Source organism: Oryx dammah, unplaced genomic scaffold, assembly GCF_014754425.2.
Source record: "Oryx dammah isolate SB20612 unplaced genomic scaffold, SCBI_Odam_1.1 HiC_scaffold_4, whole genome shotgun sequence".
In the NCBI taxonomy this organism is placed as follows: Eukaryota; Metazoa; Chordata; class Mammalia; order Artiodactyla; family Bovidae; genus Oryx; species Oryx dammah.
Window position 1 is genome coordinate 35,535,811 of NW_024070188.1, and position 20,400 is coordinate 35,556,210.

At 35.8% G+C, this 20,400-nt stretch overlaps 1 protein-coding gene and 1 non-coding gene across 2 annotated transcripts in view; both read right to left on the reverse strand.

Moving 5' to 3' along the window:
• Positions 1 to 20,400, reverse strand: part of GRIK2 (glutamate ionotropic receptor kainate type subunit 2) — a 730,896-nt gene that overhangs the window by 248,315 nt on the left and 462,181 nt on the right. The window contains exon 9 of the mRNA XM_040239120.1: positions 3,305 to 3,418. Within this exon, the coding sequence (XP_040095054.1) occupies positions 3,305 to 3,418 (114 nt within the window). The remainder of the gene's footprint in view (positions 1 to 3,304; positions 3,419 to 20,400) is intronic.
• Positions 12,315 to 12,386, reverse strand: TRNAC-ACA. The gene has a single exon. It is a non-coding gene; the product is annotated as a tRNA-Cys (tRNA).

Genomic DNA, 20,400 nt, shown 5'->3' on the forward strand with positions numbered 1-20,400 from the left:
CCCCTTGTGACTAGATATGAAAGAAAGATACATGGCATGCTGCCTTTTACAGAATGATCAAGAGTGCCACCAATGATCAGGTGTGGAAGGATCAATCAGGTTAGACTTCACGGCAGAAGGATAGAGAGCTGAAGTTTGAGAGAGCTGTGGTATTGGAGAAGATTCTTGAGTGTCCCTTGGACTGCAAGGAGATCCAACCAGTCCATTCTGAAGGAGATCAACCCTGGGATTTCTTTGGAAGGAATGATGCTAAAGCTGAAAGTCCAGTACTTTGGCCACCTCATGTGAAGAGTTGACTCATTAGAAAAGACTCTGATGCTGGGAGGGATTGGGGGCAGGAGGAGAAGGGGACGACAGAGGATGAGATGGCTGGATGGCATCATTGACTCAATGGACGTGAGTCTGAGTGAACTCTGGGAGTTGGTGATGGACAGGGAGGTCTGGGGTGCTGCGATTCATGGGATCGCAAAGAGTCAGACACGACTGAGCAACTGAACTGAACTGAACTGAAGCTTAGAGTGTATTTCAGAATTGATTATACATGTTGGTTATACAGAGTAATGATCTGAGGAATATATCTCAAACATCATTATAGATCAGAAAAAAAAATGTCCAAGATCCAAAGCCTGATAGTTTTCAAAAAGTTTTCTCTGGCTCTAATATTAAGATTTAATACCACTTGTTTATGAACAAATATAAAATTGTTTATTAGTGAGAAAAATATTTGAATACTTCTTATAAAATAACTCGAGTAATTAAGCAAAACCGAGAAATTGTATGGGTAGTCTAATCACCTGCTTTGTTTGGACAAGAAGTTTGCAATAACCTGCACACTTGAAAAAATATTTAAATACAGTCATTTGAAAAGTGTTTATTCTCTCTAATTTTCTGCTTAATTACATACCAATTTTTAAATTTTAATTTTAAAAATTTATTGAGTGCCTGCTATGTCCCAGGCACTTTTCTCTGACACTGAGATCTAAAAAGTGTAAAATTTGATTTCTGGCCTTGTATAGATTCATACCAAATAGAGATCAGATAAACACAAAATTTCTAACATTAAAAAAAGTAATGTATGGTAAGTAAAATGATAAAGTATTATGATACACATGTACACTTCCCTGCCTGCCCAAAACATACACAACTGAATGGAAAGATCAAAGAGTTTCACAGAGTGCATGCAAACTGAGATGGGTCTGGAAGGATGAAAAACTTTTCACAGGAGAACATAATGAAGTGGGCAAAGATTTGAAGCCATAAAATAAGTGATGCATTTGAGAGTTTGGCTGTATCAGAGAGAACTGAGAAAGTAGTACAGGGGATAGCTGCTGAAGACAGATGCCCTTGTCCAGCACATTTTATTTTATGAGCATTGTAGAGGCATATACAGTATAAAAACAAGAGACTTAGTCAGATCCTAATTCTCAAAGGAGTGGTCAGTGATGTTTGGAGAAATATTGTACACATGAAATAATTCAAGAATAGTATAGTGTTAAGCTTAAATATGAAGTATTGACAAGTTCTATATTTCAGGAATGGAGAGAAATATATTGCAAACAAAGGGAACGGGGCTAACACAATCACAGTAGTGAGCTAACTGGTTACCCTAGATCAGTTAAAATACAGGCTTTCTGAAAGGAAGAAGAGGGAAATGAGGATAGAAAGATGAGAGAAGACAAGACTTAAAAGGCTTTGAATAACAGGGTCAAGATTTGGGGGCCTTTTTAATGTCCAATATGGACTCAGACAAGAATGTGTCTGCAATACAGGAGAAACGGATTCAATCCCTGGGTTGGGAAGATTTCCTGGAGGAGAATATGGCAACCTGCCCCAGTATTCTTGCTGGAAAAATCCTATGGACATAGTGGGCTGGTGAGTTACAGTCCATGCGGTTGCGGAGAGTCAGGCACCACTGAAGCGACTGAGCATAGCACAGCAGCAGGGACTCACTAAAGACTTATAAGCAGAGAAGCAGGGAATGACAGAGTTAGATCTGCACAGTGGACAGTGAAGTATATTATAAAGGGGAAAGGTTGTCAGCAGGAGGAAGTTACACTGTTGCTGTAACTGTTCCAGCAGCGGGTTATGAGATCCAGGACACACTGGCAGAAAAAGAACGTAGTAGTGTCCTGTGAGTACATTCCATCTGAGGACCACGGCTGGTGGGTTTGAGAGCTAGCTTTAAAAAGAGAGGGGGATACAAAATTAAGTTAAAGGGGACCAGAGAAGTTTGGATATAGTGGAGCAAGTATTCACTGAAGATCTTAGCAAAGGAGTTATTAAAGAACACCTCATGAACTTCTATCACCATCATTTCATGATCACCAGCTTGCTTCATTATCAAGAGTCTTTAACCCAAGCTGTTTTGTTTGGACATGTTTTGATCTAACATCTCGTATTGCTACTAAAAGGACAAGATTATGAATCCCTCCTGGCTTGATGTTCTACCATAAATCAAATTTAGAGAACATGTAAATGCTAAAATTATGTGGAGGTTTGTTTTGGACATTAATCTCACATTCTTACTGGCTACCTGGGGAACAAGAGGAATCAACATCAATAAACTTATTCTGTAGGTGAAAGTACTTACTAAATTATATAAAAGTTCCTTGCTTGTCCTAAAATTAAAATTCTTATTTGCAAATGGCATAGTAGGCATACATGAATATTACTGTGATTTAATTAAAACAAGATGGGTAAAAATATCTAGCTTATCAGTATTAATTTAATTCTGTTGGTGGTGAAAATATTTCTGACTTAAAACAGCACTTGTCATTTGATTTCATTAGGGAGATTAGTAAAGTAAAAGTGATTTGCCATGATGAAAACAATTAAATTGAAAGCAAGGTTAAAACATAATTATAACAGAAAAAATTCTCAAAAATAAATGGCGTGACCTCTGAAATTCATTTGCAGGAAATAAAAGCAGAAGCAAAATTCACATGCAGCTTCTCACATAACTATATTTATACAACTGCTTGTCCATGTACTTTTCAAATCTTAACATTCACAGTTTTTCAACAGCAACTAATTTTGTAGAAACATAAAGATGCCCCGTAATAGATAAAGCTGTATTATTAAGCAACATAAGCAGCCCAAACATTAATATAATTTACATCATTAAAGGCTAACAAAATAAAACTGTGACTAAATTAACACTGACTCATCCATTATACAGCAATCGCTAAATAAGTGTAAAATAGATTACATTCTGTTCATTACTACTCCAATTATAATGTCTTTTTCTATCCACTTCCATGTTTATCTGCATTTATCTAAAAAGAATGGAAAAATTAATACTTACCAAAATGGTGGTAACAATCAAAGAACGATTGGATAAGGAATCTGTGATGTTGGCTGGCTTTCCCTTTTGACTTTCTGTCATATTCAGGCCACTGGCTGGATCCCAAGTTCCAATCTATAAAATAGCATATGTACTTTGTAAATCATCCATCAGACACCTGGAGAGAGCACTGCAGAGAAAGTTAAGACTGCTAACACTTATTATTCACCTCTGCTACATTATCTGCTGTTGCTGAAGTAAAGGCTGCTTGTTTTAAGCATGATTCACTGCTTTGTGAAGTGTGTCCAGTGAAGTGTGACATTAAAGAACAAAATGATCCACTGCACTTCTACAGGCAGTGTGGGAGCTTAATTTTCCATTCAAACTTTCATTCACCAAGATAAACCACAGTTGATGATACCTTGATAGTTGGCTGGAAACTCATTAATAGCATATATCTTGTATAGTTATGGATCTTTCTTATCCTTCATTACAATGGTAACATGCCATATTATATGGACAAAGCTAAAAAAGCAAGACCTGGGGATCCAGGATAAATTAATAGGTAAAGGCAACTTAAAAGGGGCATTTATTTGTATTCACAGCACCCCCAGTAAGGTGAAATCATACCCCAAACTACCTCTGGAAGTTTTAAAAATATACCTTTGAAGATTTTAAAATACTCCAAGAAAGGAGATTACACCAAAATCTCATCTGGATAGCCTATTCTAATACTACTTGTATTCTGTTCAGTGTGTATTTTAAATATTAGGTTGTTGCAAAAGTAACTGTGGTTTTGGACCATGAATTTTAAATTATTATAACAGGTTCAAACACATCTTTAATAATCAAAATAGGAACCATTACAATCAACACATTTTTGTCAACAATATGTTGGTTTATTCCTGTAACATAAAAATCCATGCTTCAGAATTCTATGAATTCTTGGAAAGCATTTTCAACCTCCTGCTCATTGTGGACACAATTTCTCTGCAAAAAGTTGTTGAGATGCTTGAAGAAGTGGTAGTCAGTTGGCAAGATGCCTGGTGAATATGGTGGATGAGGCAAAACTTCATAGCCCAGTTCACTGAACTTTTGAAGCATTGATTATAAGATGTGCTGTCAGGCCTTGTGGAGAAGAATCGGGCCCTTTCTGTTGACCAATGCTGGCTGCAGGTGTTGTGGTTTTTGGTGCATTTCATCTGTCTGGTGAGCATACTTCTCAGGTGTAATGGTTTCGCTGGGATTCAGAAAGCTGCAGTGGATCAGACTGGCAGCAAACCACTAAACAGTGACCATGACCTTTTTTTGATGCAAATTTGGCTTTGGGAAGTGCTTTGGAGCTCCTCAATCTAGTCACTGAGCTGGTCATTGTGGGGTGTTGTATAAAATCCACTTTTTGCTGCATGCCACAATCCGATCAAGAAATGGTTCAAGATAAGACAACATTTCAAAATGACTATTTTATTTTGGGGGGGGGCAGCTCATGAGGCACCCATTTATCAAACTTTCCAATTTGCCTCAAATGCTGAATAACCATAGGCTGGTCAAGGCTGAGTTCTTCTGCAACTTCTCGTGTAGTTATAAGAAGATCAGCCTTCAGTGATTGCTCTCAGTTGATCACTGTCAACTTCTAATGACCAGCCACTGCACTCCTCATCTTCAAGGCTCTTGTCTCCTTTGCAAACTTCTTGAGCTATCACTGCACTGTAATACTGCACTTAATATTAATAATGCCATCTGAAAGATTAAGCCAAATGCTGTGTTCAGATATATTATACTCAGTGAACACAGTTTATAGAATGACCTCTGGAGATACATATAAGCATAAGATACAACTGTATATGTAGATTGAGTGGTTTACATACAGGCACCTGCACTATTCCATGCCATGTAAAAATAGTGACCACTAACAGAAAGCAGAAGCAAAGGAGACAGAGTCAGTGTTTTAGTCAGCATTAACTTTTCCTCACCCTCTCAAACCTGGGAGTCACCAGTAGTGAAATTTGTCTTTCTTATGTCCCTAGCCAATTACCCAAACAAAGCTATAAATTATTAATTTATTTTAACATAAAATTTTGTACATAAAAACTTTCTCAATTACAGATGAACCCATCATAAGTTGAAAATATTGTTAAGTCAAAAATGCATTCAGTATACCAACCTACCAAACATCCTAGCTTAGCCCAGCCTACATTAAACATACTCAGAACACTTATATTAGCCTGCTGCTAAGTCACTTCAGTCGTGTCCGACTCTGTGCGACTCCATAGACGGCAGCCCACCAGGCTCCCCCGTCCCTGGGATTCTCCAGGCAAGAACACTGGAGTGAGTTGCCATTTCCTTCTTCAATGCATCAAAGTGAAAAGTGAAAGTGAAGTTGCTCAGTCGTGTCCGACCCTTAGCGACACCGTAGACTACAGCCTACCAGGCTCCTCTGTCCATGGGATTTTCCAGGCAAGAATACTGGAGTGGGGTACAGTTGGGCAAAATCATCTAACAGAAACCTTATTTTATATAAAGTGCTGAATATATCACGCAATTTATAGAATACGGTATTGAAAGTGAAAAACACACTGGTTGTATGTCCCACAGGATGGTTGTAAAGTGATGGAGTGGCTGACTGGGCGCTGCGGCTCAATGAGCTGCCAGCGTTACAAGAAACTGTCATACTACATATCACCTGCTCAGGAAAAAAAGATCAAAATTCGAAGTATGGTCTCTACTGGATATGCATCACTTTTACATTATCACCATTATAAAGCTGACAAATCATAAGTTGGGAACTGCCTGTAAATTAAATTATTTTTAAAGTGACATTGATTTGAAAGTGAAAGTGAAAGTCACTCAGTCATGTGCAACTCTTTGTGACCCCATGGACTATAGAGTCCATGGAATTCTCCAGGCCAGAATACTGGAGTGGGTAGCCTTTCCTTTCTTCAGGGGATCTTCCCAACCCAGAAATCAAACCCAAGTCTTCCACACTGCAGGCAGATTCTTTACCAGATGAACCGCCTACCTAAATATGCTAACAAAGATCTCATTGGTTTAAATCCAAATTAAATGTTATGATCTTTTCTATTTTCTTTACATTTTACTATACGTGCTCTTTTTGATCTCTCCATTTGCATAGCTTTATCAGTAACTTTTTAAGGTGTCTATCTTCCTTTAATTGGAGTAGTACAAAAGTAGAAATGTTAACAATTTCTGTTCTTCATAAAAACAGATGTCATTCTAATAGTTGTATATAAATGTAGACCCCCATGTATTTTTTTTCAACAACTCATTTGGGGATTCAATGTAAATGTATTTAATAAAGTAAAAAAATCTTGTCATATTTTCTAATATTTAATTTTCTTCTGACCACCTAAAACTATATATTTCTGATATTTTTGTCAATAAAACAAAAAGTCAAATAATACCGTAAGGGGAAAAAAAGAAAACAATCTTGATTCAGCATTCTTTCCAAAGTAAATTACATACTGGTCAATTAAATTACTTTAAGACTGTGACTACCGTGATGTCATAAAGAGACTAATTACAATTTCGATTCAATAATGAAAGGTTTTCAGGGGCCAGACAGGTCACATCAATGTGTAAAGTGAAAGGGCATAAGCGAGTAGTAAGAATTTCTAGGCTAAAACGAGCAGTTTTTAAATCTCAAAAACATCTCAAGGCAGAAAAGCAATTGGGGCCCACTAACCCAACCTGCCCTGCTGTGTGCCTTCGGCTGCACACCCAGAATAAGTACTTTTTTCAAATCTCTAGCAAGGCATCACCAGAGTTAGTAGAGGCCCTGCTGAGGACCTGGGTGGAAGACAGAAGAGATGTCAAACCTAGAATTCCTGCTTGACCTGCTTAAATTGTGTCAAATTCAAAATCACTAAAAAAAACAAACCCAAACAAAATTGCCCTGTTGGCTAAATAGACATCTGCAGACTGTATTTTGCAGTGACTGGCACTTTTCTGATCCTGATCTATGATTAATACCTATTACACATTTGTCCCTTAGATTTAATTGTCTTTTTCTTTGCCCACTATTGGCTAAATAGTTAGATTTTTTCAGACATATAATTCTGTTAGCAAAGCACTGGCAGGCATCATTTTCCCAGTGTCATCTGCGTAATGACAAGCTTGACCACTGAGTTTTTCAAATTTCTAACCAAATCACCAACACAAAATATTGTCCGTTTCACTTACTGTTATCTTCCAGGATTACACTTACAAAAAATAAGTTAGCTAAATGTTTACTCATCTAAACCTACTAATCTAGGTTCATTTTCGGTTGGTTGCTTTTCTAGCACTCTTTGAATGAAGGGGTTCTGGCTCATGAATCCATAATTACTTATAATCACAAATATTAGGTATCCTTCTTTATAAGTCTCAGGTTTCTACACAGAATATTAGAAAATTTCAGAAATTTCAGTGGCATAACAATTTAAATCAAATAAAATTTTGTATGATTCCCTGATTTTTAAGTCTCTTAGAACTGTATGATTCAAAAATTTCTATTGATTGAAGAAATTGCCACCAGTGGGGCTTTTTGTTTTGTTTTAATCACAAGAGCCACAGACTAAATCAAGATAATCTTTTTCTTGCAATCTATTTTCAGAACCATAATTTTTTCATTATATTATTCAATCGAGTCATTTAACATTATTTTCAGTTTCAAAATGTAATAATGATATCTAAGTACTCTTGACCTCAAAGAGTTATGTTAAATAGAGTGAGTCTATCTGTTGGTTTACTTGAATACTTCAAGTTTACAGTTATCTTCCTGGTATAGCAACCCTCTCGTACAATTTAAAATGTCATGGTTTGGATAAATCATAAGTTCACTTTACTTATAAGCATAAAATTAGATAAAAGTAATATAAAAGTACTTCAAAAATCACAAAGAACAATAGAAAATCATGGTATTACTCATTTTTCTGTTTTATGTTCTCAACAGTTCTTAAATTTGCTCTTCTTCATAAAAAGAATGCATATTCTTGATATCAAATTATAAAACATGCAAATAGAAAGGAGAACATCAATTTAAACTTTGAAGCTAAGCACATACCCATGTCAATCATGGCTAATGATTTAATGTATTTTCTTTGTTTTATCTTTACATGTATTTTCCTTACATAATTTCCAATATAGTCTTGTAGATAATCTCCCAGACTCAGAAGGGTGTGTCAGATCACAAGGATCCTATTACATCTCCACAACTTATCATCAGGGGACTGGGGCACATTACTTTTCTCCGACTCAATTTCTTCATCTATAATTGGGGAAATAACTTTGTCTGCCTCAAAGAGCTATTGTGATGATCAAGTGATAAACACTGTAATGTGTTTATAGTGAAGTCGCTCAGTTGTGTCCCACTCTTTGCAACCCCATGGACTGTAGCCTGCCATGCTCCTCTGTCCATGGGATTTTCCAGGCAAGAGGACTGGAGTGGGTTGCCATTTCCTTGCCCAGAGGATCTTCTCAACCCAGAGATTGAACTCGGGTCTCCTGCACTGTAGGCAGACACTTTACCGTCTGAGCCACCAGGGAAGTCCCAATGTGTTTATAAGTGTGTTACAATTATTATATAAATAAATATATCCTATTTCCATACTATTATGAGTATTTTCTTCTGGCATTAAAAATTAATCATATTCAAACTTTTAATGATTACAAAATAGGAACATCATGTAAACATATCAGTTTACCTAAGGCTGTTGATGTTTGACAGAAAACCACAAAACTCTGTAAAAAATTATCCTTCAATTAAAAAATAAATTTTAAAATAAGGCTTTAGTAAAACACAGTTATTTACAAATATTTGCCCACATACTTTAGTATTTTAACAACAGATTCCTAGAATTGGAATTACTGAGCCAAAAAAAAAAAAATGAGTCAAGATTGTTAGTACATGTTGCTATATAGCTTTCCAAAACTATTATTGTGTTCATTATGATCCACCTGACCATATATAGCATAATAAAACTTCCTCACAGTTCATCTTCTACTTCTTTTGGATATACAATGGGTTCTTCATTTCTTTTTTTTTTAGTTGAAGTATAATTGCTTTACAATATTATATAAAGCAATTATATAAATTGTGTAGTTTCTGCTGTGCAATGAAGTGAATCAGGTATATGCATGCATATATACCTTCCCTCTGAACCTCCCTCCCATCCATCATGTTAAAATATATATTCATAAGAATTTTATATATACACAATGTGCTTTATTTTTTTATATTTCTCAGAATTAAAAAAAATGCTTCATATAATTTTGTGTGGTAAACCACATTTTTTCTTTTGTTGCTTTATTTTCTCATGTAGAAAAACATTTATTTTCAGATGATTTTAAAGTTATTTATCTGAGTATCTCATTAATTAGTTGATGCTTTATTTATTTATCTTTGTTTCTGACAGTTTTCTCAGCATAAATTTTCTTTGTTTTGTACTTCATATTACTCCTTTGGCTGAGTTAATGTTTCCTTTCCTCTCCTGAGATATGTAATTGTTTGCCTCATCTGTAATTAGCATTTTGTCATTTCTTCTAAACATGTATGTTAGTACTTTTCCTTGTGAGCAGAATCAGTGGGACAGGTTTTTTAACTCTCCGTGGAATTTGAAATAATAATTTTTGAAAAGTATACCAAAAACTTTCTCAGGTAGAAACAAAATAAACACGTCCGGCTGGGTGTAAAATATTAGTTATGTATGAAGTCAAGCTTATTTAAGGCTAAGAAATAATTTATCCACTAAAAAACATTTGGCATCATAGAATCTATTAAAATTCTATTTACACTCTCCTCTTGGCATTTGCTAACAATATAACCATGGATGTTGGGGAATAAGGGAAAAGAATGATACAGTTTTTCATCACAGAACAATGTAAAAAGGGAAAAAAATTCTCTGATTATACATAATTTGTACTTAATTTCAGACAAATATGTCTTGAGCAAAGAGCATAATTGGCTATTTTCTAAAGGCCTGTTTGGTGATCATGAGAAACCACACTGTACATTATATACAGTCTTAGCACAACGTGGAATCTCTATCAAAAAATAAAGTTGCTTAAAAAAAAATTCTTCCTGCTTTATAAAAGAATGATATTAGAACATTCTCTAACACCATACATAAAAATAAATTAAAATAGACTAAAAACCTATATGCAAGACCAGAAACCATACAACTCCTAGAGAAAAAAATAGGCAGAACAATCTTTGACTTAAACATAGCAATATATTTTTGGATCAGTCTCCTAAAGCAAAGGGAATAAAAGTAAAAACAAATGGGTCCGAATTAAACTTAAAATATTTTTCACAGAAAAGGAAACAAAATTATCAACGAAACAAAAAGACAACCTACTGAATGGAAGAAAATATTTGCAAATGATATGACCAATAAGGGTAGTTAATATATATCTGACATATATAAGTGTTAGTTCTCAGTCATGTCTGACTCTTCGTAACCCCATGGACTGTAGCCTGCCAGCTTCCTCTATCCATGGAAATCTCCAGGCAACAATACTGGAGTAGGTTGCCATTCCCTTCTCTAGGGATTCCCGACCCAGGTATTAAACCCATGTCTCCAACGTTGCAGGTGGATTCTTTACCTGCTGAGCCATCAGAGTTCCTTAAATAGTGCATTCAATTCAAAATCAGGAAAATAAATAACCCAAATAAAACCTGGGCAGAACTGAACAGACATTTTTCCGAAGAGGAAATGCAGATGACCAACAAATATATGAAAAGATGCTCAACGTCACTAATCATCTTGGAAATGCAAATCAAAACCACAGTGAGATACCAACCTATACCTGTCAGAACTGCTATCATCAAAAAGAACACAAGTACCAAATGTTGGTGAGGATGTGGAGAAAAGAGAATTCTTGTACACTTTGGTGGGCATGTAAATTGGTACAGCTACTGTGGAAAAGGTATGGAGCTTTCTCAAAAAAAAAAAAAAAAAATAGAACTACCATAGAACCAGCAATGGCACCCCACTCCAGTACTCTTCCCTGAAAAATCTCATGCATGGAGGAGCCTGGTGGACTACAGTCCATAGAGTCACAAGAAAGTTGGACATGACTTAGCAACTAAACAACAATAGTAACACAAGGCAAAGAACTCCTCAGTTGATGACTTTTGTAAAACTGTCTACCAGTTAACATAAGTCTGAAATTTCACCACTTGAGAACTATAGCATTAATATGAGAACAAGAAATCAATAAGTATATAATGATCTTACAGAAAGGGCTGAATAATCTAAACATAGATTTTTTTTCATCACTGATTTTTATTTTTGTTTAAAACAAAGTCTAAACATAATTAAAGAGTTAAGAGACAGGTGATACTTTTGATTTTTAAAATACAATTTGAATCAATGAACTTTAATATAACTGTGATAACACTCAATTAAGGGCCATTGTTTTCCAGGGATAAAAAAGTACTTCAGAGATGACTTTGAACTCAAATCAATGCATTATAATTATGTTTAGTACACATGCATGCTACTTGCTAAATCACTTCAGTTGTGTCCAACTCTGTGACAGTTATGAAGCAAAATAATAACTATAAATACACTGAAACAAACTGAAAAATATCAACACAGTTATGAAATTTGGCATGTAATGATTCTTTGTGTGACTCAGACAAATTAAACAGTTAACATCTTCAAACACAGACACTAAGTTTGGGTCCTTCCTAGGATCAATTTTTGCTTTTCAAGAAGCAAATGACACATTTACCACAGGTGTAAAGATTGTTGGTCAACGTCATCATTATCTTTGCTTTCCTAAAGGGAGGAAAATAAATCTTAGTTCCTAGGAAAGTTAGGGGTCATTGTTGCCATGGAGACCAAGGTGTATGTACCAAGTGTCATCAAAGAGAGAAAGATAAAAGCTGCTATGCATTATGTGAAGTTGCTCAGTCGTGTCCGACTCTTTGCAACTCCATGGACTGTAGCCTACCAGGCTCCCCAGTCCATGGGATTTTCCAGGCAAGAATGCTGGAGTGGGTTGCCATTTCCTTCTCCAGGGGATCTTCCCAACCCAGGGATCGAACCTGGGTCTCCTGCATTGTAGGCAGACGCTTTACCATCTGAGCTACCAGGGAAGCAAATGCTATGCATTAGATGTTTACAAATCTATCAAAAAAAAAAAAAAAAAAAAGTCCTCAGTGATCTAATGTAGATTTTCAGATTTAGATAAATTTTGGAGTGTAAATCCATTCAGATATCTTTTCAGTTCAGTTCAGTTCAGTCGCTCAGTCATGTCCAACTCTTTGAGACCCCATGAATCACAGCACGCCAGGCCTCCCTGTGCATCACCAACTCCCGGAGTTCACTCAGACTCACGTCCATCGAGTCCGTGATGCCATCCAGCCATCTCATCCTCTGTCATCCCCTTCTCCTCCTGCTCCCAATCGCTCCCAGCATCAGAGATTTTTCCAATGAGTCAACTCTCCACATGAGGTGGCCAAAGTACTGGAGTTTCAGCTTTAGCATCATTCCTTCCAAAGAAATCCCAGGGCTGATCTCCTTCAGAATGGACTGGTTGGATCTCTTTGCAGTCCAAGGGACTCTCAAGAGTCTTCTCCAACACCACAGTTCAAAAGCATCAATTCTTCGGTGCTCAGCCTTCTTCACAGTCCAACTCTCACATCCATACATGACCACTGGAAAAACCATATAGCCTTGACTAGACGGACCTTTGTTGGCAAAGTAATGTCTCTGCTTTTTAATATGCTATCTAGGTTGGTCATAACTTTCCTTTCAAGGAGTAAGCATCTTTTAATTTCATGGCTGCAGTCACCATCTGCAGTGATTTTGGAGCCCAGAAAAATAAAGCCTGACACTGTTTCCACTGTTTCTCCATCTATTTCCCATGGAGTGATGGGACCGGATGCCATGATCTTCGTTTTCTGAATGTTGAGATTTAAGCCAACTTTTTCACTCTCCTCTTTTACTTTCATCAAGAGTCTTTTTAGTTCCTCTTCACTTTCTGCCATAAGGGTGGTGTCATCTGCATATCTGAGGTTATTGATATTTCTTCCGGCAATCTTGATTTCAGCTTGTGTTTCTTCCAGCCCAGCGTTTCTCATGATGTACTCTGCATAGAAGTTAAATAAGCAGGGTGACAATATACAGCCTTGACGTACTCCTTTTCCTATTTGGAACCAGTCTGTTGTTCCATGTCCAGTTCTAACTCGTGCTTCCTGACCTGCATACAGATTTCTCAAGAGGCAGGTCAGGTGCTCTGGTATTCCCATCTCTTTCAGAATTTTCCACAGTTTATTGTGATCCACACAGTCAAAGGCTTTGGCATAGTCAATAAAACAGAAATAGATGTTTTTCTGGAACTCTCTTGCTTTTTCCATGATCCAGCGGATGTTGCCAATTTGATCTCTGGTTCCTCTGCCTTTTCTAAATCCAGCTTGAACATCAGGAAGTTCACGGTTCACATATTGCTGAAGTCTGGCTTGGAGAATTTTGAGCATTACTTTATTAGCATGTGAGATGAGTGCAATTGTGCACTGGTTTGAGCATTCTTTGGCATTGCCTTTCTTTGGGATTTGAATCAGAGGGGGTTAATGATTCTTCTGACAAGACAAAATTCAACGGTAAAATTTTATACAGACATTACCATTCTTTCTTTAAAAATATATATATTCTACAAAAAATTTCTTCAAATGCATGTTGAAACGTTCTCTTCCTGGAACATATACATTTGTAAACTCAGACAGGCACAGTCTCACTACTAATTCTTACTCTTTCCATATATTATCAAAATATTTCAGTTTTTATAAGAAGTCTATGGATTGTTGATAGCAGTTTCTCTACCAGTGGGTAAAAATGCAAATAGTGAATATTCAGAAAGCACAGATTTTAGAAGCTGAATCTTTATTTGATAGTAAAATACAACCAATTCAAACTTTTACAGGTTTGCAAATATGGGTCATCTTGATTTATGTTATTTATATAAATTCTTAGTTTTGTAGAAACTGGCAAACATATATTGCATAAGATGGCTCTTGATAGCCACTTTTCTTTCTCAAGATTGTCCCTAAGGGGGCTGATTTTATTCTAAAAGCATGCTGAGGCTTAGTTTGATCTTTGTATTTTTTCTAGATTAATATAATATTAATAAAGCAGCCACATTTCAATAAGGATTTATTAGGCCTTTCCACTGAGAAGACAGAACATTCTATTCTCTAAGTTCTATTTTAATATATTAAATATCACATTTAGGTGACTATCAGAAAAATAAACAGAATAGAAAGGGCAAGAGAGGTACACAATTATGATTTTAGTTTAACATTTCTATTTAGATGAAAATAAAAAAATCCATTTAAATAACCAATAAAATATAATAGCAAGAGATTGACTTTTTTTTTCTTGGAAAGCTCATGATATACATAGCTGTCACAAAGAACATTCAGTAAGAAAATTCAATCAGGTGGTAGAATAAAGCAATTTTATTATTGTACTTATTATTGTACACAGTTTCTTGGAAGGAATTCTTTTTAAAGTCTAAGTGTTTTTTTAATGGCCTTTAGATAGTTCATTTTACAATGGAAATGAACCATTATCATGTACTGTCATCAACTCAGTTCAAACCTATTTTGTGTAAAACCCTCCTAACTGTTTTTGCTCTAAACAGAATCTTTTTGATGTCATATTCTAAGAACCACCTGAATATTTCTTAATATCTATTGCCATTAGTCATGTTTTTGTTCCATCTGAAACTGGTCTTTCCGAAAATATAGCTAAGTCTCAGAGTACAAGATAAGTAAAGTCAAACCATTTCCAATGGTAAATTATATCACAGTTACATATCCTTTAAAAAGTCTATTAATTTTATTGTCAGTTATGAATAAATTTGTATATCTCCAATGTAGTGCCCAGGTGAAGGGTCTCCTGGTTATAATTATAGCAAAGGATGGGGAGGGAAGTAAATGTATTCTAAACGTATTTTGAAAGTGAAATATACAACCTGATCTTTGAACAATGATTCAAGCTGAGAAAATCATTTATTGTAATTTTCCTTTTTGTACTGTTATTAATCTCAGTTGTTGTTCAGTCACTAAGTTGTGTCCAAGTCTTTGCAACCCCATGGACTGCAGCATTCCAGGCTCTTCTTTCCTCTATTATCTCCTGGAATTTGGTCAAATTCATGTCTATTTAGTTGGTGGTGCTATCTAATCATTTCATCCTCTGCTGCCCTCTTCTCCTTTTGACTTCAATCTTTCCCAGCATCAGGATCTTTTCCAGTGAGTCAGCTCTTGGCATCAGGTGGCCACAGTAGTGGAGCCTCAGCTGCAACATCAGTCCTACCAATGAATATTCAGGGTTGATTTATTCGGGATTGACTGGTTTGATCTCTTTGCTATCAAAAGGACTCTCAAGAGTCTTTTCCATCACCCAGTCCCAAAGCATCAATTCTTTAGCACTTACCCTCCTTTATGGTCCAACTTTCACATCCATACAACACTACAGGAAAAACCATAGCTTTGACTATATGGAACTTTGGAGGCAAAGTGATGTCTTTGCTTTTTAATATACTATGTAGGTTTGTTATTGCTTTCCTTTGAAGAAGCAAGCATCTTTTAATTTCATGGCTGCAGTCACTGTCTGCAATGATTTTGGAGTTCAAGAAAATAAAATCTATCACTGCTTCCACTTTTTCCCCTTCTATTCACCATGAAGTGATGGGATCAGATGCCATGATCAATATCAGGCTCTTAAAGAAATTGTCCTAGCATTGCCTGAGGGAAACAAAGTCATTTACTGTCTTATATCCTTAATCTTCCTCCTCTGTTTCAGAGAAAGGACTGCCATGTCCCAAGGGCTTTTTTGGACAGATGTGGTTGGATGTGTATGCAGTATTCTTGACCTTTCTTATATCTGACCAGGTCCATCTCTGAATGACTACAGGAAGGAAAAAATGTTTGACTTTACCTCCTCCCCTTTCAGTATAAAAGAATTCTGATCTAACTCCTGGCTTTTTGAATAAAGACATTATTTCTCGCCCCAATTAAACCAATAATAATAATAATAATAGATGTGACTGCTTGTTTATGCAGTACAGGTGACCCTTCTTAGACCATGACTAACTGGGGTGGGTTCTTATCAAGGTCCCTGGTGAGACAAAGGAGAAGGAATTCACTTTGATCTATGATTCCTAGATAAGTGGAAAGCTGTATCCAGAGTAGCATTTTAACCCCAAGTTCAGTTCCATGAATATGTCCTACTTCTTTCTGTTTGTCAGAAGTATACCTGTTCCTTCCTCCACAGGAAGCTCCACAGTCACAAATATCAGAAGTATGTACTTTACTGCCATTAACTGTTTTAATCCTAAGATTAACATTTGAGAAAACAATTCAAAATATATCTGTTTAATATACATACAAACAAGAGGTCTTTATTTTAACACATATGACTGTCCAATCCTTTTTATAATTTTATGAATTCATTTATTATTGGCAGGTTTTCTTCACTAGAGTACAACCATTGTAAAGGCATAAAATAGATGTTTATCGAATATTTGCTAGGGAATTAAATGAATAAATAAAGTCAAAGATGACAAGAATCAAAAAAGAAAGTAGCATGAACAGATAGGATTAGGATAGTTAAAATTCCTAGCCTTACTCATATTAATGTAGTATTTTTAGGTTCTTTTAGAGACCATGATATCTTTTTCTTCAGTCAGTACAAGAGAGAAGTCCATTTCGCTCAGCTTTTTTTGAGATGGGGAATTGGGCATAGTGAAGTTGGGTGGAAGGATGAAGTTCATACACTTATGATAGAACTGGAATTGTAATTTAAGTCTCCTGAATCACCATTTATGAACCTTTCAAACTGTGAACTCTATCAATTTAGGAACTCTGCCTTTTCATCTATGAATTGGTAACTATACTATTTAGGATAAGACAAAGGTAAAATTAACAAGACTTATGAGCCTTCAGGAGGCAAATATTGCTATTACCCACAATATAGCTGGAGACACTGTATTTTAGAGGGAATAAGAAACCTGTTTGTAAATACTAAATGGTGGAACAAACATTTGAGCCCAATTCTGTTTGAATTTAGTCCTTGATCTATTAATCAGTCTACTAAATTAAAAAATGAATATATTTCACTGGTTTCTCTGGTGGCTCAGATGGTAAAGAATCTGCCTGCAATGAAGAAAACTTGGGTTCAATCCCTGGGCTGGGAAGATCCCCTGGAGAAGAATGGCTACCCACTTCACTGGTCTTGGCTGGAGAACTCCATGTACAGAGGAGACTGGCAGGCTACAGTCCTTGGGGTCACAAAGAGTCACACACAGCTGAGCAATTTTCACTTTTCATTCCTATAATTTCAAAGTCAAGTCTGTCATAAAGGCATTTCCAAAATATTTCCACTATTTGGAAAATAGTGACTAAACTAAAATACTGACTAAACTAAATTCCACTTCCCTCTTTTAGCTGATGACTTCATGTACTAATTTTCAAAGTTTCTGAAACTGTTTGATGTGAACTCTTAGTTCCTTTTCCCTATAGCTTAACTTCACCCACTCTCAGGACTTTATCTGTCTTCTCAGGAGATTTGTGCCAATTTCATTCTAAAGTAAATTTCCTTTCCTAATTTTTTTTTTCTCCAGTGTTTGATTTCTAATTCTATAACTAGCTCCTTCCACTTTTGCCATATAGGCACCACCATTATCCCTTAAAAACAGAGTCCCAATAGTCTGCTCTTCTTTAAACTAACACTGATGAAGGTTCAGTTAATACCATCTGTCACTGTGTTCTCTAAATTATACTCTCAGAAGAGTTTCATGGCTTCATAGTAAAGTTATTCCAAACTATATCTTCCCAAGCAACCCTCTTGAAATCACAATGTATACATTGCAAATATCTTGACACAGTGTTCATGGTATGACACAAACCAGCATTTTAGCTCTATTTCCCACTTCTACAGTATGTGAGAGAATGTGTCTGTATATATAATATGTGTGTGTGTGTGTGTGTGTGTGTATATATATATATATATATATATATATATATGGCTCATGCTTGGTCATGTCCAATTCTTTGTGACTCCATACACTGTGGCCTCCAGGCTCCTCTGTCCAGGAGATTTACAAGGCAAGAATACTGGAGTGGGTTGCCATTCCCTTCTTCAGGGGATCTTCCCCACCCAGGGATTGAACTCAGGTCTCCTGCATTGCAGGCAGATTCTTTACCACTGAGCCACCTGGGAAGCCCTATGCATATATATATAAATCAAATAAAATACTAAGTGTATATAAATTATCAAGTGAATATATATGCATATGTGTGCTCAGTCGTATCTGACTGTTTGTAGCCCCATGGACTGTAGCCCATCAGTTTCCTCTGTCCATGGAATTTTCTGGGAAAGAATACTGGAGTGGGTTGCCATGCTCTCCTCCAGAGGATCTTCCAAACCAGCGATCGAACTCAGGTCTTCCTCACTGCAGGCTGATTCTTTACCATTTGAGCCACCAGGAATCCCAAGAATGCTGGTGTTGGTAGCCTATCCCTTCTCCAGGGGATCTTCCCAACCCAGGAATCAAACTGGGGTCTCTTGCATTGCCGGTGGATTCTTTACCAGCTGAGCAACCAGGGAAGACTGTGTATGTGTACATATATATATATATATATATATATATATATATAAGATCAAATGAAATATTATGCATGTCTTTCCTATATTATTACATCTTTTTGAAATTATTCAATTTCTACCAATCTATAAATTCTCCATTATTCTAAGATAATTCTAAGAACCTTGTGTGCTGTGATATGCTTAATTATACTCTTATCAGAAATATTCTATTACTCTTTTGAAGCTTGAAACAGATTTTCCATTGTATTTACTTACAAATGTGTGTTACCTGATCCTTCTATATAAAAAGCCTCTTGAGCCTCTTAAGGATAAGGACTACGTGTAATTAATTTATCAAAACAAATTTTCAAATTTCAGATAAGAACACAAAATATCAATGAAATGTCAAGGCAACATGTATAACTCACATTATTATACTCTGCTTACCAATAGGATAGATCATAACATATACCTGGTAACTATTACATTCAAGGTATTTCTATACTTCACATTTAAGCCTGAAGAAACCTCTAATATTTTCTTTGAGTCTAAAATAGGACTGGGTCTGTGGTAACATGAAGAGCATCACCATTTTTATGTTAATGTGTTGAAATATAACCAGTGCTTGAGGCTCATCCTAGTGACCTGAGTACTTCCAAAGAGTAAGGTAATAGCATTCCCAGTAAATACTGAGATTAGTCCATATGAGCTGACTGCACTTCACTGTTATCAATTCCAGCCTTGGGTATCAACTGATGTTCTCAACCTTGGAAGCAAGGTAATTAGGAAGTGACAGTCTCACGAATATTTTAGTTTCAGTTTATTATAAGATTCCTGATTTTGCATGGTCTTGACAAAGGATAAACCAAACTCTCAATGAAAAGAGGTAATACTCCTATTAATTTTACTCATCAATTCGTCATGATTTAATGTCTTGGTGACATTAAAAATATGTGTTTTCTCTCTCCTACATCATTTAATCAACATTTATATATATATAAATGTTTAATTTCAGGCTAAAAGACCCCTTCTTTTGATTCAATTTCCTTCTTTAGTTTCCATCTATGAGTGATGTTCCATGTTCAATTGTTAGATGAAATATAACAATATCTTTAAAGTAATATTATCTCAAACTTTTTTCCTAAAGTTCTTATCAAAATATCTATTTTAATTCATAGCTTTCAATAAATCCATCAAAAAATATCTAAAATACATATATTAAAAAATATATGTGAACTTCGATTAAAATGTTCTAAAAGTAGAACACACACCCCCAAACTCTGTACCTCACCTCAGTTGTATAAATAAAATCAAGGAAGACAGAGTCAGTGTAGTGTGTAGCATTCATGTTCGTATCTAATTTACTTGTGCACATTAATTCAGACATTTCTCTTGACTATGACCCAGCAGTGGAAACGTGTTTTAGTATTTAATCGTTTTATATGGTCTACCCTAAGTGGGAAAGTCTACTGTGCAGGCACATGTAATTATAAGCTACATATTCAAAGACTCATACTACAC